General features: G+C 39.5%; 1 protein-coding gene across 1 annotated transcript in view; it reads left to right on the forward strand.

The window, feature by feature from the left end:
- The window catches only part of ANK3 (ankyrin 3), a 333,064-nt gene that overhangs the window by 141,408 nt on the left and 163,849 nt on the right, over positions 1-27,807 (forward strand). The window contains exon 8 of the mRNA XM_046652926.1: positions 13,111-13,209. Coding sequence (XP_046508882.1) covers positions 13,111-13,209 — 99 coding nt within the window. The remainder of the gene's footprint in view (positions 1-13,110; positions 13,210-27,807) is intronic.

Here is a 27,807-nt window from a genome sequence, read left to right on the forward strand (position 1 = left end):
TCAAATCCCAGCTCAGGCATTTTCTGGCCATGTGACCTGTAGTCCCTTCCAGTGTTGCTTGGCTCACCTGTAAATTGGAGTTAGTAGCATCTATTTCATGGGTTCTTGTGGAGACTGAATGAGCTGATGTGTGTCTCACAGGGTTTGCACAAAGTAAGAGCCTAATAATTGGAAGGTTTTTTTCATTTTTACTACTTCTGTTCTCATGTAAAATGAAGAATTTCTTGGTCTAAATCAGTAAGTATCAGGGATTTTTTTTTTTAGCAGAACTTTTCTTTTATTCTAACATATTCTTACAGGATAAAAAGGTATTTACTATTTCAATCTTTCATTTTTTTATGATTGACACCTGAGCCAGCATCTGTTGCCAATCTTCTTTTCTTCTTCCTCTTCTTCTCCCCGAAGACCCCCAGTGCATAGTTGTATATTCTAGTTGTAGGTCCCTCTGGTTGTGCTATGTGGGATGCTGCCTCAGCATGGCTTGATGAGCGGTGCCATGTCCACACCCAGGATCCGAAGCAGTGAAACCCTGGGCCGCTACAGCAGAACGTGTGAACTTAACCACTCAACCATTGGGCCGGTCCCTATTTCAATCTTGAATGGCCCAAAATTTCTCATTGTTTATGGAATTATGGAAACCCTGAAATGTATATTGAAAAACATATATATTTTAAAGGCATATATTGAACTCCAATTAGGATGGCCACTATCGGAAAAAGAGAAAAGAGCAAGTGTAGGTGAGGATTTGGAGAATCTGGAACCCTTGTGCCCTCTTTGTGGGATGTAAAATGGTATAGCCACTGAGGAAAAAAGTGCAGTGCTTACAACTCTAAAGGTTAAATATAGAGTTACCATATGATCCAGCAGTTCCACTTCTGGGTGTATACACAAAAGAATTGAAAGCAGGGTCTGGAAGAGATATTTGTATGGCAGCATTATGTATAAAAGCCAAAAGGTGGAAGCAACCTAGGTGTCCATTCACAGGTGGATGAATAAACAAATTGTTGCGTATACATACAACGGATATTCAGGCTTAAAAAGGTAGGAGATTCTGACGCATGCTACAACATGTAGGAACCTTGAGGACGTTATGCTAAGTGAAATAAGCCAGTTACAAAAAATAAATGCGAGGCCGGCCCCGTGGCCGAGTGGTTGGGTTTGTATACTCCACTTGGTTGGCCCAGGGTTTCGTCAGTTCGGATCCTGGACTAGGACATGGCACCGCTCATCAAGCCATGCTGAGGTGGCATCCTGCATAGCACAACCAGAGGGATCCATAACTAGAATATATCACTAGGTGCTAGGGGGCTTTGGGGAAAAGGAGAAGAAGGAAATAAATAAATAAATACTGTGCAATTCCATTTATGTGAGGTACCTAGAGTAGTCAAAGTCAAGGACAGAAAGTGAAATGGTGGTTGCTGTGGCCTGGGGAAGAGGGGAATGGGGAGTTGTTTAACGAGCATAGTTTCAGTGTTGCAAGATGAAAAGAATTCTGGAGCTTGGTTACACAACAATATGAATATACTTAACACTACCGAGCTATACACTTAAAAATGGTTAAGACAGAAAGTTTATGTTGTACGTATTTTACCACAATTAAAATTTTTAATTTAAACCATACATTGAAAACCACTGGACAAGATATCTCCAAAAACCCAGGGAGCTAGAACATCCAATGATTCAAAGGTAGAAGAGGAGTTTGCAATCGAGGGGAGAGGTCCAAGACCAGCTTCAGTCCCAGTTTTCCTTCCCCTCTAGCTACAGCTGGGATTGTCTGTACAGCTGAGGGCGTGTGTGGGGAGAAGGAGGTGTGGGATATTTACTCTAAAGATGGTCTGTGCGCCCCCACTGTGCTCCCTGTGCGAAAGCAGAGGGAGACCCGCAGCGCTTTATCTGCATTGTGGGTGAGCCATCCTCTGTTAATCCAAGTGACGCCTCTGACAGTGTTAATGATAAGCAGCCTCATGTTATTCTTAGCAGAAAACAAATAAATTACTTGCGGTTGTTAGAGCAGAACAGATCCAAACCCTCAGAGTCTGATTTCACAAGAAACATCAAATATCCAAGAGTTCGCTGCTACTTCTTGGGGAGCCCAGCACTGTCGGGTGTCTCGTCCATGGGATTTGGTTGGTCTCTGTGGAAAGGGAGTGAGCTCAAGGAAGTGTCAGTGACGTCAGTATCAGCGTCAATCTCGCAAGACCTGTGCGGACTTAATCTCCTTATCTCCGTATCTCCTTATCCAGAAAGCACAGTGAGAGAAAAAGTTGGTGTAGACTAAGCCAGCAGTTTATAAAACTGGAGAAGAGAAAAAGACTTTATCTATAAAGACCTATTTCATTTAATTAAAGCCTTATGAAGTAAGAGGAAAATGGACTTTTACAAACAATAATAGTCATCTTAATAATGATTGCTGTAGTATAAGGGAAGTTTCTGAGTTTATTTTATGCTTGTATTATTCATAATAGGCCATCTAAGGTTGAAGTTTTTTGTTCGTTTGTTTTAGAAAAGTCCTACTGGTGTGTCAGACTGTGAAGGCTGGGGTGTTTTCTCATGTCCTATTGTTTGAAATTTTCCTAGGTATGTTCTTGAAATTTCAAATCCTCATTATGGAAAGCATCATTTATTTGCATATATTTTAGGAATTTCTTAAAGCATTAAAAAATTAAGCATTCTCATAAACAGAAATGAGGTATTGATTAATACTACAGTATGGATGAACCTTGAAAACATGATGCTAAGTGAAAGAAGCCAGACACAAAAGGCTACGTATTGCATGACTCCATTTATATGAAATGTCCAGAATAGGCAAATCCATAGAGCCAGAAAGTAGATGAGTGATTGCCAGGGGCTGAGGGGGACGGAAGAATGGGAATTGACTGCTTAATGGTATGGAGTTTCTTTGGGGGATGATGAAAATGTTCTAAATAGATACTCATGATGGTTGCACAACTTCGTGAATATACTAAAGAACACTGAATTGGACACTAATGGTCAATTTTATGGTGTGTGAATTATCTCTCAATAAACCTATTATAAAAATAATCTATCAAAGACTTGCAGTGGAAAACAATAAAAATGTACAGAAAAAGTGCTTTTATACTCTCAAGGAAATTAAAGGGAACTAGAATTCAGTTCTATATTTTTTCCGCATTGTATCAAAATCTATATGACACAAATATTATTTATCAAACATTTATCGAGTAACTGCTCTGTGCTTGGAGATTAGCAGATATGACCTTGTAGGGGGAAGAAAAATCTTTTCTCCTCTACTCTCATAGGTTTAGTTCCTGGGGTCCTGCAAATTAAACTGACAAAAGACAGATTAACAGGAGAAAGGCTTATATATGCATATGGAGGCCTTCATAGAAAAGAAGTGAAGACCCATGTTCCCAGCTCCGCCTCAGTTGCCTGGGCTTTTGCTGATTCGGATCCTGAGTGCAGACCTAGCACTACTCATTAAGCCACGCTGAGGCAGTGTCCCACATAGCAAGAACTAGAAGGACCTACAACTAGGATATACAACTATGTACTAGGGGGTTTGTGGAGAAGAAGAAGAAAAAAAAAAAGATTGGCAACAGATCTTAGCTCAGGTGCCAATCTTTAAAAAAAAAAAAGTGAAGACCCAAAAAGGCAGTTAGACCCCAGGGGCTTATATACCATTTTAACAATGGGCAATAAATTTGTGGAGAAGTGACAAGGCAAAGGAGAGGGGGTTTGGGCTTCTAGGTGTGGTGATAGTAGGAAGGTAAATATGTGGGGGGACTAATGGGAGATAAGGGTTGATTAAGCAAGGTTTGTGGTGCAGATTCAAGTCTGGGCCTTTTCCGTTGATCAGTGATTAAGAGACATACTCCTCTTCCTGGCAGGGGAGTGGGAGACATTTTACAAAGGGAAATTCATGCCCTGCTTTAGACAGGAAGGGGGAGGACAAAACAAGGGGAGAGAGCTCAAAACAATCCTTATGCTGCAGCGGCATATTTGGGGGTGGTGTACTCTGATCTCCTTCAACCGCTTCTCTCAGAAGCTAAAAGACTTTTCAAAAGACAAATATCTATGGGATGAATGAGGATGCTGGTAAGCCTTGCTTACATGTCTTTCCTGTGCTTTCTCTGTGAACTATTTACTAGTCATTTTTCTGTTTCTATTTACACTAGGGATAACGATAAAGTATAAGAGAAGAGAATGAGAAAACATACAAATCGTAAAATGGGTGTGTTTAAATGCAAATCATTAACACACTGAAATCTTCATCTTCAGACATCTTCCTGTGCCACTTTGACTCACTTTTTTAAAAAATTATAGTAGTAACTTAGAGGCAGAAATTATTACAAGTGTTAAGAATTAGCAGAAGATACCAGATTTCCTCTCAACATTAATTATTTTAGAATTTGTATTCAGTTGAGGCTATATCAAGGAACTAAGCTAAAATAGTCATAGTGTTTCATTATCTAGAAGATTTTGAGTGATATCATCTTTCTCTTAGTGATTACCTCCCCAGACATTTTTCAAGAAAAGGAGATGAGGAGGTGGAAGAGATCAGTAGTCAACTGCCCTTTATATATTTAAATGGAATAAAAAGTCTGCAATTTATCACAGTAAGGTAGAAAATGGCCCTGGTATCACTTTGGGGAGTTGCAGAAATGATCTTGCTTTGGTGATTATTTCATAATGGAACTTGGCTGCTCTCTCAGCTAGGTTTTTCAGAAAGAGCTAAGAGGGAAGAAATAGGCAAGCAATTCCACCATTTCCCGGCAAAGGTCCTTACTTTTCAAAGTAAGGCACTCACATGTTTCTGTCATGTTCTCTCACACGTGTTATTTTATACACCGCAAGTATGTGGCACTGCACAAAATTGGAGTTCTCTTGGCCGATGTGCATAAACAATTCATTATGGCATCAGTTTTTGGGGGAGAAATCAGCTTTATTCTGTGAAATCAATCTGCAGGGAAACAGGTCCTGTGCCCTCAGATCTGTCTCCCCAGTTCAGGATTTGGGGCAAAATTTAAGAGGTTGGGGAGAACAGGCTGGCATGTGGAAAGGCTGGCGAGACAGGTTTTGATTGGTGGGCTTCAAGCATTTATGGTAAGGTTTTGAACATTTATGACAGGGTTCTAAACTTTTATGATGGGGTTCTAAATTTTTATGATAGGGTTCAAAACATTTATGATGAGGTGGGCATGGAATTTTAACAAGTGAATCTTCCTGAATGAGGGACCCCCATCGCTTCTAATAAGAGTCCAGACTTTCAAGTTCCAGTTGTGTCCTCATCCTTTGGTTTCGTGGGAAGGAGGATCTTTGGTTCTGCAGCCGTTTCCAGGTCAAGATTTCTTCTGCGCATGCTCTGACTGTGTGACTTTGTACATTTTCTGAGAGGCAATTCTTAATCACTCTGTTGATGAGAGATGGGGTCTGTTGAACTGGTCCTGGAGGGTCCACGGTTACATATGTATCATGTCTTATCAGCCACAGCTCCGCCTCCCTTCTCTTGCTCTCTGCTACTGCTCACCCCAGCCAGCGGCCTGACGCAGGTTCCACAGACTTGGCTGTGCTGAGTGAACTCTTTTCTAACACCTTTTGCGTCCATCCCAGGAGCTACCCACTTGAGCACTTTTTTAGAGTTCACTAATTACTTCAGATGTGCGTCTCTTCTACCCAAACTATTTCATAATGTCTTTGTGAGCTGGAGTCATTTCATACATTTTTAAATGTCCATATAAGTAATAAAAAGAATAGTGTTAGCTAACGCTTTTATAGTGTTTACTAAACTCCAAGCACCATTCTTAAGACTCTATGTTTATTGACTCATTTAATCCTCATAACAGTTCTATAATATATAGAATGTTATTAGCCTAATTTTACAGATAAGAAATCCGTGATACAGAGAAGTTACATAAACTTGTCTGAGGATGTGCTGCTAATGTGGGGCAGACCTGGGACTTGAACCTAAGCCATCTGTCTCAGAATGGGAGCTCTTACCGCTGCACTCCCTGACCGCAGTGCTCTCTTCATCTCTTAGCACGCAGTTTGCCGCTCCCAAACTGCTGCATTATGAAGAACTGGTTATGTTTATACTGCTTAGAAGTGCGGGGATAGATGGTCTAGGCTAGTGAAAGAAGCATGAACTTTAGGGTCTGACAAATTGTGGCCCCTTTGTAACCTTTGACAAGTGATTTTGGTTTTGGAGTTTTAGTTTCCTTATCTGTAATATGAAGAAAAAAATTACATAGTACCTCTTTCTAGGGTTCTTCTGTGGCTTAAATGAGGTAAGATATGGAATACCCATGAGTTTCATTCCTCCTTTGACGTGAATTATCTCCTGTCTCCTCTTGGCAGTCCTGTGATGGAGGCACCAGAGGTATTATGTCCATTGTGCAGGTGGAAATATAAGTTTGTAGAGGGTAAGGCACATTCCCAGGGTCATCTATCAGGAAAGTGGGTGTAGAAGAGTGAGAATTAGGGCCTGGGCTTCTCATTCCCTATGAAATGGGCTTTCTACTAGACATGCTTTCTTACTTACGCTAAGAAATGGAATTGAAATAAAGTTAGAACCAGGAGAGAATTCCCCACTTCCTAAACTCATTATTTAAAATCTCCTCTGCATTTCTAAGGCAGTTCTATGGTTTAGGAAGCACAGCAAAAATTAATCTTTATTTTTGAAGGATTTTACTAGAAAGAGTGATCATTGTATAATATAACATAATGTAATATAACATAATGCAATATATATCACTGTAAAAGAGTATAATGGAATATACTGAATTTGTAGAAATCCTGAGAGAGCCTCTCCTGTTCTGGGTGATTTACTTCTTTCTTTCCTATAAGTGGAAGGCAAAACCTATTCTTCTGAATCAAGATTTTTACTCCCTCAATTCAGTGTTTGGTACCTTCAAGAAATGCAGCTTATAGATGAAAAGTCTTACTGAAAAATCAAGATAGAAGGAGATTAGCATAGAAGAACATGAATAAACTGAAAAATTAAAAAGGGCCAGAAGTCACAATTCAATGAGAACACAAATCCACACATTAGGGGTTACAGCACGATCCATGTTGTTTTGTGAAATACTTGATTAGGTTATTGGCCCAGGAATTTGAGAAAATTAAACCCGCTGAGTACTATAATTTTGCTCAGTCAAAATTCTGAATATCTATGCAAATCCTGTTAGTGTTTCATATAAATATTTTTACAGCCAATTTCCTTCATTGTTCTTTTTAAATGTATGTGAGTATATGTATGATTGCTATTTGGTCTTTATCCACCATCTCCTAAAAAGGATTGAGCAGAAGTAAATGCTAGAGAAAGGAAGGCATGGGTTAATCAGATTTACACATCAGGTTTTTTAGAGTGAATAATGATCACATCAAATAGTTTAAGAAAAAGTTAAATAAGATGGATGCCATTGTGCTAGAGATGAAAATAATGATTTTTAAGTAAGCCCAAAGAGCTTAGTGAAATGGAAGGGGGCAATGCCCAGAAATTGGAAAACCTTGAGTCTTGGCCAAGCCTCAAGCTCTGTGACTCCGGGCAAATCACTAACCTCCCTGGTCTCTTCCTTGTCCATAAAATAGGTGATTAGACTGAATGAGCTCAGAGGTCCTCCTCAGTTAAAAAACAACAGCTTCTGAACTGCTAATGTGTTCCATTACATCGAATGTTACATCTTTGGTACCAGAAACGATATTCTATTAATAAGCTAATTTATACAAAATTAGAGTGGTATTTACTTTTGTTTGCACTAAATGTAGGTCAGCTTCAAAACTCGAGGTTGAATTGTTTTATCCAAGTTTCAACTTAGGTTTCTTCTTAGAAAGAACATAGATCTTTAACTCTAGCCATACTTCATTTTCTACATTAATGGGAAAAACTTAGTAATATATATTTACTTTCAGAATATCTCCAGACTTAAAAGTTTCCTTCAAAGTTCAAATATCAGGAAAGTTAATGAGTAGGTGAAGCCCCTCCATGGCTGTCAGAGTGAAGAATGCAAATGGGGGAGCCGAGACAGAGATGGTGGTGATGGGCTGTAAATTAGATGATGATAAAAAAGAAATGCAGCCATTTTTCACTGTACATTGTACAAACGTATACAGTAGAAGTTTTTTAGAAGAGGATGAAGATAGATAAAGAGAACTGATGAGGGGTTCCAGGGGGGAAGGGAGTGAGGGGAGGGCGAAAGGGGTAGAGGGGCACATGTGCACGGTGACAGATAAAGCTAGGCTATTGGTGGTGAGTGCGATGCAGTCTATACAGAAACTGATATAGAATAATGTACACCTGAAATTACACAATGTTATAAACCAATAAAATAGTTCTTTTTAAAAAGCATGAAGAAGCAAAAAGTCATCTTTAATCTCCACCAAGAGATAAATTGTTAACATTTGGGTCAGTATCTCTACAGCCTTTTTAGAATGTATGTATACATACACTTACATATAAAAATAAGAGCATATTTTATATTTAATAATATATCATATTTCTTATGTGACTAATATATCATGGTCTACCTTCAAATGTAACATCACTTTCCGTATAGTGCAAGACCCTGATAATGGGATGGTTCCAGTTCTTCGCTCCCATCTGTGTGTGGTTGGCGTCTTGCATTTTACTTTTGCATATATTGTAAACCCCACAATTCATTGTGACTGTTTTTGCTTTGGATAATCATTATCTCTTATATGTACCTTCATTTTTGCCATTTCTATATTTCTTTGTGTAAGTCTGTTTCTGTCTGGTATCATATTCCTACTGCTGCCTGAAGAATTCCTTTAATATTTTTTGCATTCCAGGTCTGCTAGTAATGAATTCTCTCAGCTTCTGTTTATCTTTAAAAGTCTTTATTTCTCCTTTATTTTTTAAAGATATTTTCACTGGGTATAGAATTCTCATTTGACAAGTGTTTATTTTCAGTGTTTAAAGTTGCCACTTTGTTTTCTGCCTTGCATCATTTCTGAAGCCATAATCATTGTCTTTGTTCCTCCGCCCTTCAAGATTTTCCCTTTATCTTTCATTTTTAGCATTTGGACTGATGTTTCTAATTGTGGCGTTTGCTTGTTTGTCATTTATCTTTCTCGGTATCCTCCAAGCTTCTTGGACATGTGACTTAATATATTTCATTATTTTGAGATGATTCTTGACCATGATCTCCTCATATATTTCTTCTGCCCCATTTTCTCTCTTCTTATGCAGCTCCATCCAGCTGTTTTATATTTTCCCACAACTCTTGGATGCTCTCTTCTTTCTTTTCCACTCTTTTTCTCTTGTGTTTAGGTTTGGATCATTTATATTGATGTATCTTTTTTTTTTTTTTTTTGAGGAAGATTAGCCGTGAGCTAACTACTGCCAATCCTCCTCTTTTTGCTGAGGAAGACTGGCCCTGAGCTAACATCCATGCCCATCTTCTTTATACTTCTATAGCACTTAAAAAGTGTTGTAAAGGGCTCACACTTATGTAATTTCATTTTATTTTCGCAAGACTCTATGGAATAAGATAAGTATCATAAACTCCATTTGACAGATAAATAAACTAAGGAACTGAACTGACCAGCAATTTGTGTATTAAGAGACAGCTAATCAGAAGCAGAATCAGGATCAGAACTCAGTTTTCTAGACCCTCGGGTGGCACTATTTTCAGTCAGGGATCATAATGCCTCGATCTAAAGACCGAGGGACGCCTACCACAGCATGGCTTTTGCCAAGCAGTGCCATGTCCACACCCGGGATCTGAACCGGCGAACCCTGGGCCACTGAGAAGCAGAACGTGCGAACTTAACCACTGCACTACCCAGCCGGCTCCTATTGACATCTCTTTAAGTTCACTGGCTGTTTCCTCAGCTGTGTGAAGTCTGCTGATGAGCCCATTAAAGGAATTCTTCATTTCTGATACTGTGGTTTTTCTTATCAAGTATTTCCATTTGATTGAAATCCCATCTCTGCTGAAATTCTCTAACTTTTGATGTGTGTTTCACCTGTTCCACTAGACAGAATGCTGAACATTGTGTGTAGAACAAGAGAGACTGAGGTAGATAGTATCTTTGTCTGGAAGTGGGCATACCTCTTCTTCTGTCAGGCTGCAAATGTGGAAGATTGAGGCAGTTTAGTCCAGAGTTGAGCTGAGTTTACGTTTTGGTTGAGTGCACCACAGGCTTCATATTCCTCTAGAGGAGGGCTGCGTTGCTTTATGCTTAGGATGGAGGCTGGGGGTTCAGAGACTTTCACTTGGTGTTAGTGCTCCATCCTCGGCTCTGCCTGCACACTGCACACTTGTAGCACAGAGGGTGTCCCTTGCCCACCTCCTGCCTGACCGCAGCATTGACTATTGTTGCTTGTTACTTTATGCTGGGCTGGCACTGGGCCTGAGGGGTCTTTCATTCTCGCTCAGCTTCGTTCTTAGAGAGTGTGCCTAGGCCTCAGGGCTGGGTCTTTCTTAGCACTCCTGCCCTTTCTACCATGGCCGACAATCTCTGCCTTAGATCTACCTTATATCTAAGATATCTATATCTTAGAATTTCAAGGCACCCTTTTGACATCTACACATCACTATGAGAGAGTACATGAATATGGAAGAGAACAAAATTAGAAATAGAGTTCTTCCTCTCACTAAAATTAGTCTGCTTGTAATAAAGGTTAATTAAGTCCTTCCCAACCAGGCAAGGGCACATTTTTAAAGGGAAATCGCATATAAGCCCTGACTCGTGCTGGGAAGTGACGAGGCCTTTGTGTCATATCCCACTCTGCGCTCAGTAAGCTCTCCTGTTAGACTGAGTTTCCTATACACCTACCCTGACATTCCACCTGCTGTCTTCACCCTCGAATTCATCCACTGTGCTGCTTGGGTCATTAGAGTGACATGCATTTGCACTCAGACAACAGGGACAAGCAAGACAATTAAAAAGTCATCAAAAAGTTTATTTCCTTCTGCCACCTTCCATTCACACAAAAATATAGTCCACACCAAACAGGACCAAAGCATATACAATGCACAGCATATTGTTTTACTTCTTCTTTTGTAACTTGTTACATGCAGTTGAAACCTTCAGCCGTAGCTAGTAGGTCTAAAGCAGGGGTCAGCAAACTACTGCCCACAGGCCAAATCTGGCCCACCATCTGTTTTGATAAATAAAACTTTATTGGAACACAACCATCCTCAATTCTTTATGTATTATGTATGGCTGCTTTAGTGCTATGGGGCAGAGTCGAGAAGTTGCAATAGAGACTGTATGACCTACAAAACCAAAAATGTTTACTATCTGGCCCTTTGCATAAAAAGTTTGCCTAGGTCTAGAGCAATGATATTAGTCCTGTCCACTCCCCACCAGCATTACTGAAATAAAATTTTTTACTCAGGTCTCTTTCTTCTTCCTTCATTTAATGAATTAATCACTGATTTATACTTTAGCATCTAGGAATACTGAGATATAAAGAGTTCTTCAGATGGAGAATGTATAATGGCTAAAAGCATTTAACTAGAAAGGTTTATAGAAAATACAGGGTAAAAAGAACAAGCTAAATAACATTCCATGAGGCTGTAATCAGCCAAGACCAGAATGTAGGAAATTCTACATAATAAATTACCCAATTTTTTCCATGACTATATGGACATGGGGAAAAGACGATGGAGTGGGGTACTATGGTGATTAAAAGAGCCTTAAAGGACATCTCAACCTAGTGCAAGATGTGTCTTCTAATTTGAACAACCCAACTGCGATATATTTGGAGATGATGGGAGAATTTGAACACTGACAGGGTCTTGTGTAATGAAGGAATTATTTTTACTTAGTTGTGGTAACGGTATTGTGATTGTTTGTTTAAAACATCCTTATCTGTTAGAGATTATTAAATTGCAGTATTTATGGGTGAAATAATGTGATACCTAGTATTTTCTTTTTCCTCTTCTTTAACTCCTTCAGCAAGAAAAAAATAGGGAGTACAGAAGAAAAAATACTGGCAAAGGTTGATAATCATTGAACCAGGGTGATGAGTACATGAAGCTTATTATGCTTTTCTCTCAAATTTTGTCTTTGTTTGAAAATTCTCATTATAAAATGTTTTTTAAAAACATGAGTTTTAAGAGTCAGATTTTAATTTGAATCCTGGCTTTGCCAGCTGTTTCTACATGCGTAAAGTAGGCATTGTAATTCCTATTGTATATGACGTTGTAAGGATTATGAGAATCAAATGAGATAGTAAAGAGTGTAGCACAATGCCTAACACAGAAAATTGTCAATACCTGGTAGCCGTTATATTACATCTGCCACCAATGACAAAATATAACCCCTTATGAGTCTAGTTTGTTTATCCTATAATTGATTTTTGTGAACAACAACCCTTAAACCCATGTTACTGCTACACAGGAATAAGGAACCAAAATAGAGAGTTTTTCACTGTATACATGTATTTCCCTGGCCGTCTAGAAGCAATCACAGCACCTGTAAAGATGCATGGAGGAAGAATTGGGCTATCGAGGGAATGGCGATTGGAATTTCAGATTGTGCTAACATTATGGCTGTTCCTTGACAGCAGCCTAAAAAAAACCAGTCAGTTTTCTGTGAGATTGCTACTAAATGCCTGTGAACACACTGTAGCCCAGCGCACATGGGAAGTCCTGTGACTGTGCATAGTACTGACAGATTTCCCGGTTTAAGTCACTACTGTCTCTCTTTGACGTCTTGTGCTCAAATGAACCCAAGGAATGCTCTGAGGAACAAGATACTGCTTTAACTCAGTCTGGGCTGACTTAATCAGCTACTTCTTAATCCACCACTCATTAGCCAATGTGTATCACATGAATTTGTAGGAAAACACATTGACTTAAAGGTGCAGGATTTTAGAGCAAAAAAATCATCATCTCATCCATCAATTACCTCAAGCAAATGAAATAAACAAACTTGGACTCCACCCCACAAAGTGTCTCCCTTAAAATTCATCCCTTTTTTGGATCTCGTTCTGTAGAAAATTATGGTCGGAGAGAAATGTTAGTAAGCATACTGTTCACAATAGATGTTTGAAAAAAAAGGAAGAGAAAAAATGAGAACAAGTTGGGAGAGGTTCAGGAAGCAATGTTTTGGTTGAACTGAGGATATCAAAACTGTACTTTGTTTTTTGTTCTTCCGCAGAATGACATCACTCCTTTACATGTTGCGTCAAAAAGAGGAAATGCCAATATGGTAAAGCTATTGCTTGATCGAGGAGCTAAAATCGATGCCAAAACAAGGGTAAGAGTGCAATTTATGTGCATGCCTATGCTTATTTTCAGGCAGTAGGAATACGTCTTCTAATACCTTCACACTGGTTTAACATTGGCCTTATTTTTATTTCATTTGCGTAGTCTCTTAGAAAATGACTGCTAAGTTTGTGCTTCTTAAACTGGGATGACGATCCATATTTATAAATCTTTAATGTATGTTTAAATAGTGCATGGCTTTAATTATAGAAACTAAAGCTTACGGTGTAGAGTTTTTATTGAGTTAAATTTTTAAGAATTTAATCACTACTTGACACTCCAGGCTGAGCTATTTGGTTAGTTTGATACTAAAACTGACAGTTGTTCTATTTAAAAACAATCTGTCTACATTCGCACGCTGCTGGTGGAAATGTAAAATGGAGCAGCTGCTGTGGAAAACAGTATAGAATTTCCTCAAGAAACTAAAAATAAAACTACCATATGACCTACCAATTCCACTTCTGGGTATATACCCAAAAGGCTTGAAAGCAGTATCTCAAAGTGATATTTACACACCCATGTTCATTGCAGCATTAGTCACAATAGCCAAGAGGTGGAAGCAGCCCAAATATCCATCAACACATGAATGGATAAAGAAAACATGGTATATATGTGCAATGGAATATTATTCAGCCTTAAAAAGGAAGGAAATCCTGTCATCTTCTACACCGTGAATGAATCTTGAGGACATTACGCTGAGTGAAAGAAGCCAGTCACAAAAGTACAAACACTATATGATTCCACTTATATGAGTTATCTAGAGTAGTCAAAATTATAGAAACAGAAGTCGAATGGTGGCTGCTTAGGGCTTGGGAGATAGGGAAATGGGAAGTTGTAGTTCAATAAATATACAGTTTCAATTTTGCAAGATGAAAAAGTTCTAGAGATGTCACACAGCAATGTGAATATAGTTAATAGTACTGAACAGTATACTTAAAAATGGATAAAAGAGTAAATGTTATAGTATGTGTTTTTTACCACAATTAGAAAATTATTTTAAAAACACAGATCTGTCTAGCTAGGTGTTTGGCATGTTGCTTATTTTGTGTGACGCATTGTGAGTAGGGGAAAGAACTGAGACTTAGAATCAAGTTTGAATCCCAGATGCTGAGCTTAGCTAGTTGACTTGGGTAGGCCGTTAATCCTTCTGCATGTAATTTCTGTATCTGAACATAAAACGTATGGCCACCTTGAAGGGTTGTTGGAATTATCAAGCTAACGTTTGTAAACTGTGTTGGCATAACACAGGCCAGAAGTAAACCCCAGCCATTACTAGTATAACTCAGAGCTTCAATTAGCATTAAACTTCTAACCAAGGGATTTTCTTCTTCAACATCTCGTGTGTTTGTTGTGAAGTGTAAGCAAGAGGGAGGTTAAAAAAAAGGTGGTCTCACCATAAACATCCACCCATCTAAGGATTTTGGATCGGTTTCCCTGTCTTGTAATTGTACCTCCCGCAATCCTGTGTTTCCTCCTTCCAAGAATCTTGATCTCCGTCTTTCTAAAACTGGCCTAGTAACCTGAACTTCATTCCTGTAGCTCTTTGATTTACTACTTCATTTATTATTCCCTGCATTTATGCACTCAACCAACAAATGATTATTGAGTGCCTACCGCAGGCCAGATGCATCTGGCTGACAGAGCAAGACTACAAGACACTTGCCCTGCCCTCATGAAGCTGATGGGTAGTTTGTCCCCTGTACTCTGACCCAAAGACAACTCAGCCCCAGGTATTTGGCAGGAGACCCAGACTTCTTTTTCCTGATAACTATTGAACCTGAAAACCTTGTATATACCTTAAAACAAACAAGCTTTCTAGAGAGGAGTGAAGGAAGATGAAGGTTGACCCCTGAAGGACTGTCTGACTGAGAAAGTAAATTGAATAGTGGTATCATTGAGTTAACTTTGCATTATTTAATAAGAAACCATTACCAGTATGCTTGAACTGTTGCCTTAAATGGGAGGGTCTTCTGCTAAGAATAGGCTATTTAAAGAGATTGTAAGGAGTAAAAGATAGAGAATCGTTTAAGCCATTTGGCTACCATGTAGAGCTAAATGATTATCTGTGAATAAGGAAAATTTTTATGAAGAGAAATGAGGGATACTGGAGCCAAGCAGAAAAGAGAAGCTGGAAGAGATATGCCTGGATATCCAGCTGGGGATTTTACTGGGTGTGTGGATTAGAAATTACCTTATTTCTCCCTCTCTTGATACAATCATCAATCAACAGATCAGCAAAATTAAATCTTGGTCATTTTGTATCATTTGTCAAACACTTGCTTGCTTTATTTGGTACAATGGGAGGTGGAGCTGGTACATAGGAACTTCAGGCCCCATCTTTATGTCACAGGGGAGAGCCAGGATAAAAACATAGAAACTCCTCTGGATAAAAGTATCAGAGATGTGGAATAATGCACATAGGCATATTCAGTATGCACCTTGCTTTCTATGCCACTTTGCTGCCCTGTTCTGAAAGACTGTCTTACTTTAAACAAGATGTAGACTCCTTTTTAAGCATCCGTTCAGTTTAACTTGAATTTATTTTTCTCCCCTGTTGTGTGAATGATGTGTGAATGTGAACGGGACTTGAAACAACAGAGAACAGCAAAGGCTGTCATTCTTCTGTTGTTGTCCTGCAGGGAGTGGGGTGGGGGTGGGATGTCAATCAGGAACAGACTGAATTCCTGGCAGACTTTATGGAGGAAAGTGTAGTACATCCCCAAAATATGTAAACTATTTTGTGTTCTCCTCCTCAAAGCTTCCCTTCTCTCTTGCTGAAGTGACTGAGTAGTGACTGGGTGTGTGGGTGAAAGGGAGGGAGCCAGTGAAAATGTCACAAAACCTGGGGACAAGCCTAACGAACGGAAAGCAAAATTTTTCATAAATACAAGTTTTAATGACCTAATCCGTAGCTCTTGAGAAAATAGGTAATGTCATCTACTCATCCTCCTCCCACCAGGGACTTAGTAATCTTGTAGCTACCTTGTCACATCCACAGTCTGACCGAGCGCACACCAATCGCCCACGTTTAGAGACAAGAAAACAACTCTGTTCTTCGTCTCAGGGGCCAGCACTCTGAGGGACCTCGTTCGCTTGCTCTGTTCCCTGCAAGGGTTGCTGACCTAATCAAGTATTCAGTTTAAAAGCAGACTCTTAAACCCTTTATTCAAGGAAGTAAACTTGAATTGTGGTCAGAGTAATTTAGGTAGGATCTGAGCAAGGTCTTACCAGCTGGAAACGCAGGATGAGAGTGAATTTTATTTTACCCTAGTGAATTTTATTTTGCCTGATCTCTAGTCTTAAGTGTGACTAGCAAGCGGTGAAATTGTGACCTTAGGAAAGTTCACCCTCCTCAGTCTTAATTTCCATTCCAGTAAGGATCAGAGGATAGGGTGTCGTTCCTGATGACTTCACAAGCTCTCCCAGCTGGTAGGGCACTGGATATTGTAACTGTAAGAATCAAGAGTTACTGTAAAATTCAAGATGGTTCTACATTTTGGGATGACATCACCAAGATAGAACAGTGGGAGACCCCAGCCTCTGTCTTCCCACAAAGATCAACAATTAGACAGCTATTCACAAACAAAAACAGCTCTGAGAGCTGTTAAGAAAGCACTTGAGAAACTTCAGTGACACAGTGGAACAAAAAATCTGAGAATGACTGCACAAAAAGGGAAGGAAGAACAGCTTCATTTTGCCTGCATCCTCCCAACCCCTGGGCCAGCACTGCTCAGCGCCAAGACAGAGCTCCCCAACTAGAAAGAGTTCCCCTCACCTGGAAAGAGAGCGGGTGAGCGGCCAGCTTCCCCAGCCTTTCGGGGCACTGCATGAAGGACCTACTTCCTTTTCACTCTACCCAGAGACAGGGAAAGCTGAGATGAATAGAAATGGGAAGGAACAAGGAAGAAAGGCAGGGGCTACCAGTACCAGCCGTGCAGCAGGAATGACTGGTTCCCAGGGACTGCTCTGCAGAAGACCTCAGCAGCTTTCACCACTGAAGTAACCAATGGCCGGCACACCGCTGTGGACCTCCTGCAGATTTTACTGGTTTTTGTCCCACAGATACTCAATTCACAGACACTAGCCACCTGAATCCTTCCCTACTCCCTCCCCACTCCCCACCCCACCACTGGAGCCCAGGATCTGCACCAGCAGCCAGCCCGCCAGGCCACTGCACAAGTGCAAAACACCAGCCTAGAGCCCCTGTGGCTGACCCCACCACTGTGCGTACAGTTAGGGCTAGCCCCTCTAGCTGTGCACTTAGACACCACAGACCTGACCCTTATCACCAGCTTCTGCTATACACACACCTGTGGCAAGATCCTGTAGCCACGGAAGTACACGCCTACTGCCAAGGCCCTCAAAGCTGCTTGTGGGCCTGAATTCAGCTCTGTCTCCAGTCACAAGCCTCCACCACTCAACACACATGTGGCTAACCCCTAGCTGTGCACCTACATGCCCTTGACCAGACCCACATGACCAGCCTCCACTGCCAAGCACACACCCATGGCAGGACCCTGCAGCACGGGAGGACACACCAATAGCCAGGGCCTTCACATCTACTTATGGGCCCCAGTCTGTCCATCTCCTGTGACTGGCCTACATTGCTGGGCTCACTTGGCAGCTAGACCCTCCGGCTGTGTCCCTGCATGCCTCCAGCCTGACTTCCGACACCAGCCTCCACTGTGGTGCACCCATGGTGACACCCTGCGGCCATGGTAGTGTACACTGATAGCCAAGGCCCCCACAGCTGCCAGTGCACCCACAGCTTGCCCTGGCCCCCACCACTATATGAATGTCTTAAACCAGCCCCTGCCACTACACAGGCACCTGCAACTGGCCCCTGGAGCTGAGTGTGTGCGCACCACCACTGCCTGCCCAAGTCCCTCTCCTCTGGACCCAGAGGTGCCACTGAGGACTCCAGCAGCCCTTGCAGCCACTGTGGACCCCCACAGTGCTCGCCAAGGACCATACAGTTGTCAACGCCAGTGGCCTGGTAGGTAATATCAAACCCCCACCCGCAATCCACAACCACCACATGCCCCTGCATTTGGCATCCTGCACACTACAGCATGCTCCAATGTGCTCCCACCTGCAGGTGAAGGTGTTTTCCATATCGAAGTCAACCTACAAAGTCTGGAAGAAGTGGCTGCTTCTTTAAATGCACAGATGTCTATGCAAGACTACAGGGATCATGAAGAATCAGGGAAACATGACACTACCAAAGAAACACAGGAAACTTCTAATAACTGACCCCAAAGAAATGGAAGTAAAGGAATTGCCCAACAAAAGATTAGAAATAATTGTCCTAAAGATGCTCAGCTAAAAGAAAACATAGAGAAACAATTTAGCAAAACGGGGGGAAAAATACAAGAACAAAATGAGAAATTCAACAAGGAGAACCAAAAAAATTTTGGAACTGAAGAATACAATAACTGAACTGAAGAATTCGGTAGAGAACTTCAACAGCAGACTGGACCAAGCAGAAGAAAGAGCATTTGAAATTATCCAGTCAGAGGAGCAAAAGAAAAAAGAGTGAAAGGGAATGAAGAAAACCTAGAGGACTCTGGGATACCGTTAAGTGAAAATAATCTACCCATCTTGGGAGTCCCAGAAGAAGAGAGACTCACTGATGATCTAATCAATCAATTGGATTGGTGGCCCCACCCCCAAATCTGAAGAGCTGTAGGGGTTAGCAGGGGGAGGAGATTGGACAAAGAAGCAGATGCCCTTGGGAACAGGAATTGGAGTTTTTAAGAAAAATTATCAAAGAAAAAGCACCCAGTGGTTTGATGCAACAAAAAAAAAGGTCACTAGAGCTTTATTGATTAATTGATAAAAGTTTAATACAACATTTAAACTGCATTTCCAAAAGATGTTTTGGGATGTTTTGATAGAGGCCAGCAATCTCACTTCTGGGTATATATCCAAAGAAAATTAAACCATTATGTCGAAGAGTTATCTTCATACCCATGTTCATTGCGGCAGTATTCAGAATAGCCAAGACATAGAAGCAACCTAAGTGTCCATCAGTGAATGAATGGATAAAGAAAATGTGACGTATGTATAGATATATGTATCTGTATATATATATACATATATTATTCAGCCATAAAAATAAAATGAAATCCTGCCATTTGTGACAACATGGATGAACCTTGAGGGCATTATGCTAAGTGAAATAAGCCAGACAGAGAAAGACAAATACTGTATGATCTCACTTATAGGTGGAATCTAAAAACATCGAATTCATAGAAACAGAGAGTAGAATGGTGCTGGCCAGGGGCTGAGAAGTGGGAGAAACTGGGAGATGTTGGTCACAGGGTACAGACTGTCAGTTATAAGATGAATAAGTTGAAGGATCTAGGGTACGTCATGGTGACTGTAGTTAACAGTACTGTAGGGGATACTCGAAAGTTTCTGTGAGAGTAGAGCTTTAACATTCTCACCATAACAACAACAAATAATTTATGTGAGATGAAGAATGTGTTAACTAATATTATAGTAAACATTTCACAGTATGTAGGCGTATCAGATCATCACGTTGCACATCTTAAACTTCTACGATGTTATATGTCAATTATATCTCAATAAAACGGGAGGGAAAAAAGGATGATTATATGTTAATCTTCCTAAAGGAGTTTAGCTAGGATCTGATGAACCACAGAGCCTTGTGGTTCTGTTTCAATTTAGCTCATTTCAAGAAAGCTTTTCCTATTTTCCCAGCCCCATAATGCTGACTAATATCAACTGGCTTGTTACCTTATTCTTCTGCAGAATAGACAAGAGTGAGGATGTAGAGTGTCTCCATATAATGGCAAATGCGCTGAGATAGAAACACATATCAAGGCAGATTTTTCAATCTGGTCTGTATTCAGCATCCTAATTTTAAAATGGTTTATGAAATTTGTTTATTTTTTCACTAAGATCTTAACGGCTTTATTTGTTTCCATATAAACTAAAATGCTTTGCTAAGAATGGCTACTTACGGTAGCCTACTATTTCTTTCCATTTAACTCTTGCTCTCTGCAAAGCTCAATTTACAACAAAATAAAGCAATTTGTATACTCATTGAAGGAAGATACTTTGCAAGGATGGTCTCTTGTCATTTTCATTTTCCTTTACATCAGTTCAGATTCCCTTTGCAGCCAAATCAGAGGCTCAATATGGACCCTAAATCAGAACCATTTTAAGACTTTGTGGCATCTTCTGAATTCTCCATCTCTTTTCGTTGGCTCTCTCCATCCAATAATAAAGGCAGCTGTTCTTGCATTTTGTGCTTCAGAGAAGATGCAGTAGTTCCAAGTAGAGTTGAATCAGTAATAACAATACTCTGATTCCCGGAATGCTGCTCTCCCCATGCTTCTTCCCACTTCCAGCCTCCTAGAAAGGTGCCACTGCCCACATCCTCATATAATCCCATTGCTGCAACATTACATTCAAAGCTACACCTTGACACTCAGATGCATACATTCATCTTAGTATCTGTAGCACTTAGCATACTTCCTGGCACATACTGGATGTTTTAATAAGTGTTCGCTGAATATAGTGAAATAAGATACACTCCTTGATGTTACATTTCTCAAAAGGTCTTAATTTACCTGACTTTATATGGTTCTGTGGTAATGTAGTTTTTCTCCCTGAAGTTAATGGCATCGAACTCATTTATAAGAATGAAAAGAGATTTGTGCATAGATGGATAAAGGGTTTTCAGAGTACCTCAAATCTATCAGTTGTTAAATTCTTACTATTCTGGGAAGGTGTCAGGGGACACTTGGATGTCCTGTAATTTTAGCCTATCCTTTCCCAGAAATGGAACTGGTTATATTTCTCAGATTAAATATGAAGGAAAAGGAAGTATTGGTATTGACTTTTGCTTCCTATGATACTTCCAGAAATGTGATTGCCTTGGTTAAAAATAGATCCTTGAAGAAAATATTAAATATTTCATAGTCATAAAATAGTCTCAAATCTATATAATGTGATAATAGAATGGTACCTCAGTTAAAAAAAATTGTGTCTATCAAAGAGAAAATTCTAATATAATATTCTTCCTTAGAGTTCTAATGGAGACATGTTGACAAGTCCATTTAAAATAGTTTAAAAGACTCTGAGTTTCTACATTAATCAAGACTGATTTGAAAATATTTCTTTATGTCATTCAAAGAGATATTCATTCTAGGGCCGGCCCCGTGGCCAGGTGGTTAAGATTGCGTGCTCTGCTTCAGCAGCCCAGGATTTCAGTGGTTCACATGCTGAGTACAGACCTAGCACCGCTCATCAAGCCATGCTGAGGCGGCATCCCACATAGCAGAGCCAGAAGGACCTACAACTAGAATATACAACTATGCACTGGGGGGCTTTGTAGAGAAGAAAAGAAGATTGGCGACAGATGTTAGCTCAGATGCCAATCTTTAAAAAAAAATTCACTTTTTATTTTTATATCACAAATATTAAAAGTTAATTGAAAGTATTTATTTGGATTCAAAGAAGGACAAGTGTACCTATCCCTCAGTTTTGCTGTGAACGTTAAACTGTGCTATAAAAATAGTCCTAATTTTTAAAAAATAGGGCATCATGAAATGCTCTTAGCTTTCCAAACATAAAAATCTCTTTGAAGAAAAAAATAGGGGTTTCTCTGGGATCTTTTGGTTTTTTGCTGAGGAAGATTAGCCCTGAGCTAATAACTGTGCTACTCTTCCTCTGCTTTATATGTGGGTTGCCACCACAGCATGGCTGACAAAGGGTGTAGGTCTGTGCCCAGGATCCGAACCCATGAACCTGGGCCACCGAAGGCAGGCATAAACCGGAGTGAATTCAACTTTTGAAAGAACTGAATAACGCAGCGTGAGATCTATATTTTTACGACAGGCACTCCCCTGTCAGCACAGCATACTGTGATAAAACTTATGTAGACAGTCACAGTTTTATTGGCTTGAGGACAGAGAATCAAGTTTATGCCTGCTTTTGATTGCTTTTCAGTGATTCCAAATAAGGTTTAAAAAATATTTTTCCAGAGTTTGTGATTTTTATCAGCAGGAGGCTTGGTTCAATACAAGCTACTCCATCATTACTTGAAGCCAGAACTCTCATATATTTGAGTAAAAACATGAATATGTGGCCTCCACACACCTCACCATCATAGTTTGTGTTTGTTCTTATCATACAGTACTTTAGAAATATTCAAGCCTGAGTGTCGATTCTAATCCCGAGCATTTGCTTGCACGTGACCCTGGGTAGGTACATTAATCCTGAGCACTTTCTCCTCTATAAATGGCACTTCTGATGCCTTTCGCATGAGTTATTGTAAAAATTCAGTAAGGTCACAAATATAAAGTGCCTGTGACAATAGAAGGGTTTCAGAAATGTTATTTTACTTCCTCTCAGGCCGAATCTACAACTGCCTAACACATACAAAACGAAGATACAGTCAGAATTTTTAGTGAAAAATACAGATATGAGAATAGCTTTATTAGACTGTAATTGATGCCCTTTAATTTATCCCTGGCTATCTTTATAACTCTTCTCTCCTGAGCACTGCCTACCTTTTCTTTCATTATTTTCAGTTTTCAATTAAATATCACATCCTGTTTTACGTCTATGTTATAGAAAAAAGTATATATACACAGAGTTCTCTCTGCTTGATTTCCTTTTTCTTCTCTAGAGTAAGGTTTTGCTTAGGAGGAAGAAAAGAAAGGTATCTAGAGGATACAAATCAAAATAAATATGTCTATTTTTGAAAGTATTTCCTGAGTCATGAATGTGTGTCATTTCAGCGTTGGCTCTGAGCACATTCAACCTGTTAAGGCCGTGTACTGGATTCAGTGGTCCTGGGTGTGATGCCTTAATTTCTTGCTTCATGTTTTTCGGAAAAACCAGACCTGAAGGAAAGTCTTTTCGACCATCGAGTGTGCAGGCTTTTGCTTTTAGGCTAACACAAGAGAGCATTTTGTCCAGCCAGTAAAGTGCAGTTCCCCGCCTCACTAATAAGATTACTGTCACTGAAATGAAATATGAGATCTGGACTAGCCAGTTTCCGTTGCTTCAGAATTCTGCCCAAGGGAATATTTGTTCATTATGTTAGTGCTTTAAAAATCAGGGGAATTGGAAAAAAATTACTAACCCCATGCAATTTCATTTTCCTCCCATAATGTTACTATGGCAACTCAGCATCCCGCTCTCCTTCTCTCCTGTCCAACTGCATATGCTGCCTTTCTTGAGGCAGCCTCCCTTAAGCCCCAGGAATTGCCTTTGTCAAGCAGCTTTCAACGGGAGGTCGCCACTGTTGTGTGCAGATGAAGAAGACAGTGGGTCCCAGACCCACTCTAAGTGACACTGTATATTAATTGCAAATTTCTAGGGGTTCGGAGCAGTCCAGAATCCTTATTTTGTATTGGAAAAAGCACTGCTCTCATTAAAAAGAGCACGCCAGTTCACTGCTATGTTGTAAGGCGCAATAGCCACAATAGCTCTTTTTAAAGCTTATAGTATTTTGAATTAGAAAGAGGAAAAGAAATCTTATTTAGAGCAAATACTCTGATATTTCTCTTATTCTCTCATTCTGAGAGCTAAAGACACTGAGTCATATTCTTCAGTCCAATTCTGATTTACAAGTTACTATCTTTGGAGAATTTTATTTTTTCTGGAAGGAAAGATAAGATATTTTAATAGCGCTTCTGAAGTACAAAATGAGTCTAGTCTTAAACAAAAAGGATAACAAGGAAAGAATTTTTAACCGACTAACTAGAAGACATTTTTTAAAAACTAGCCCCCAAATTCACTCCTTCACTCACTCCATTCATTTACTCAGTCATTTTTATTAAGCAACTTTCATGGACATGGTACCGAGTTACGTTGTCTCTGAGATTCAAATATCCCTTAAACTAGCAACCTTGTCCTCAGAAGCAGACTAGTTGAAATGATAATGGGTACCACAAATAACTAAAATACCGAGTAAAAAGTTATAGGTTCCCCAAAAGACATACAGATAAAATAAGACAGGAGTCCTGAAGGTAGAATGGGTACATCTAGTGCTGGAAAAGCCTTCGAAGAAACGCTGTGCTTTAAAACAGTACGTGAACTTGCAGAAAGTGGAAAGAGAACGTCCAGGCACGCGAAGTAGTGTGAACAAAGCAGAGAAACAAGAAAATGAGCGGCTTTTGCCAGGAGCTGCAAAGAGTTTGTTAATTGGAGTAGAATGGAAAGGAATAGGGGGAGGCCAAGTTGAACCAAGCATAGCATCCACTAATGTTAGCAGACTCTCAGTGCTAACCTGAGGAATTTAGACTTGGCTGAGGCATGAATGACGGTTATTGATCTTTTTGAACACAAGGGCATCCTAATCGGAACAGTGCTTCAGAAAAGTGAGGGATACGCCACACCTATTTCAAACCCAAAGAAATTAGTTGAAAAACACTTTTTTAATTTAAAATTTTTACGTTTTTTTGCCCCAAAAAGAGATATTAAGTAAAGTGAATACCTGCTAATTTTCCTCTTTTTTTTTAACTGCACTAAGTGTCAATCACTAAATGGCAGATATTTTTCACTCTGACTGTGATCAGCTGGTCTTGTCTCAGCTGTGAATGTAAAAACTGTGATGCTAATTAAAGATCTTACATTAACTCTAGACACTAGTTTTCTACTCACCTGTGAATGTCCCAACAGCCAGGTCGGCACTGCTCGTGCAGCCAGGCAGTCATGACATCTCGTAAGCTTCCTGATGAGGCATCTCTCCTGCTGGGCTTCTGACTATTTCAAGAGCCATGTACCTTTGGAAAGTGCCAGAGCACATTTGCAGAAGATCCAGAGGAGTCAGCCACTTGCAATCAATGTTAAAAATACTGCAAGTCAAACTACAGTTGAAAGAGCTGTGCTTCCGGTAGCCCTGTGCAGTTCACTGAGGAGCTGATGAGTCTCACCCTGGGGAACTAGCCAACTTCATCATTGAAACAAGGTGATACAAGGAACAGTGGCTCAACGATAGCACTTCACAGCTCTTAGGCTGATAAAAAAAAAAAAAAAGGCACCTGTTCTGAGTGTCCGGATTCTGTACATTTTTAATAAATGAACTCCAGAGATCAAAGGTAGCAGCTCCAAAATGTAGATAAAGGAAGGCTAAGAGTGGCTGAAACTTTGAGCAGAGGGGCTTTGTCTTAATAACTCTTCCTAAGACATCCTGAGATTGTCTTAAATGGTCAGCACCGGCCTAAGTTCTGAAGTCAGCCTGTGGGGCCTTAGATGAATAATTTAACCTCTTTGAACCTTAAGTCTTCATTTATAAAATGAAGGTTATATCTTCCCAATAGAGGTAATTGTGAAGACAAAATGATACAGTGTCTTCAATTTTCTTCAAGACAATACAAGAAAGAAGAAAAGGTCCAGATATCGACGAATCAAGATTAACCACGAGGCATCAATTGTTGACGCTGAGCGCCAGATACCTAGAGGCTCATTACACTATTCCGTCTACTTTAGTCTGAAATTTTCCACAATTAAAACTTTTTTGAAAGGATTAAATCAGCAAAAATGTATGTCTGTAAGGACAGTATACTTCAAAGGATTAAGGAGTTGAGAGAGATTTTGCTCTTAGATACCCAGACACCTTGTAATTCAGTAGGTAACATTTTGCTTTGGGGAAGATCATTTTCAAGGATAAATGAGTTGGACTAAAATAACTGTTTTTGTGTATGTGACCATAGTTTGAAAATGTCTACACATATCCTGTTACCTCTGAAGTCTTAGAGTCTACTTACAAGAAAATGAAATAAAATTGACCTTTGAGTTCATAAAAGACAATCACTATAGGAAATGTTTTTTTGTGTTGGAAGTGATGTGACCATTATAGTATTTCTCCTTCAGATATTTTTAGGTTTTACGTTACTGGGAAGACATTTGGATTTCATAGTGTTTCTTTATTCTCCAATTTTATTTTTATTTATTTGGAAAATGCTGTTTCCAACTTGAAAGACTGTTATATTACTTTACTTTGGTTTGTAAGAGCAAATGTTTTAAATCAGCCTAAAAGGCAGAATACTTAAACATCCTCAAAGAATGTTCTGATCAGCTCATGTAATGTTTGTGATTCAAATTTCACTTTTTAAGGAATTTTAATTTTGAGATTTAGCTAGTAATTTAGAAATAAGGTTATCCATTGTTGATTATATGTTAGGATAATTAGGCTTACTTTCAAGATCTGCTCACACAATCTAGAAAGTGACTTGAATACACTGAGTCACATTTCAATGTATCTTAATATGTGACTGTCCTTAGGGTAGACATTAAGTGCTAATGCAGAAGTCATCACATAAGCTGGGGTGTGTGAAAACTTAATAGGGTTTGGGGCCACTTAGATAGTTTTAAGTGAATAACTTTCTACTTCCTTAAGTCCTTGCTAATTCTCATTTCCCATCTATCCTTTTTTTTTTTTTTTTTTGAGGTAACGTTAGTTTATAACATTATATAAATTTCAGCTGTAGGTATTTCAGTTTCTGTGAAGACTACATCATGTTCATCACCCAAATTGTGATTGCCAAATTGCCATCCATCCCCGTACACATGTGCCCTTTTACCCCTTTTGCCCTCCCTGCTCCCCTCTTCCCCTCTGGTAACCACCAATGTATTCTCTGTGTCTATATGTTTGTTTGTTGTTGTTTTATCTTCCACATATGAGTGAAATCATACAGCATTTGGATTTCTTTGACTTAATTTGCTTAGCATAGTACCCTCCAGGTCCATCCGGGTTGTCAGCCCGCCTATATTTTAATGCAATAGTCCATCTTCTCTAGTACTAAAGGAGGGCCTAACTCTCTAACTCTCACCCATCTGGCTCCAGGATGCAAACACCTCTGAGGGGAAGGAGGGATGGAGAGGAAGCAAAGGAAAAAGTTCAAAATAATGGTTTCATGTTAAGAACTGCATGACTCTAATGGTTGGATAATAAATTCTTCTGCATATTGGATGCTTAGAAATCCTATTGCTGCCAACAAAAATGAAAGATCTAATGGAGTTGTCTTATGATGGATCATTAAAAAAAAAATCTTTGGTGAGAGAATCTTAAGTGATTTTTGGTGTGTAATTCAGAAGGAGTTCAGAGAATTAGTGACATTGCTATAACACAAGTCCAGTTGCTTATTTATGCAGACAAGATGTCTCAGCACTAACATTTATAGAAACAAAAATTAGGAGAGTATTGATGCTGAACCCTGTCTTACTCTAGCAATAAGTCGTATTCATCAGCAGATAGTAGTGAACCAGTTGTAAAAAAATATATATCTTATTAAGAGAGGAATTTTTAATAAATTGTTCTTGTTCAATCATAAAATTTGAATATATTTTTGCTGTTTTGATCACTTGTGTTTGAATTATTATACTGATAATTCCAATCAGGAGATTTATTTTTGACACTTAAAAGCTTACGTTCTAAGGAAATCTTTAACCCTTCTCAAATTTAAATTTATATATTTTCATGGCAGAGAAATATATGGTAGTCAATAAAAATCACTCAAGCATGAAATTATGTTACATGAAGATAGAATTATGTGGGGGAAGTGGAATGGAAACAGAAATGCAAGAGGAAGAAGGACCGATGTAA

Source organism: Equus quagga, chromosome 2 (assembly GCF_021613505.1).
Source record: "Equus quagga isolate Etosha38 chromosome 2, UCLA_HA_Equagga_1.0, whole genome shotgun sequence".
NCBI classification, from domain to species: domain Eukaryota; kingdom Metazoa; phylum Chordata; class Mammalia; order Perissodactyla; family Equidae; genus Equus; species Equus quagga.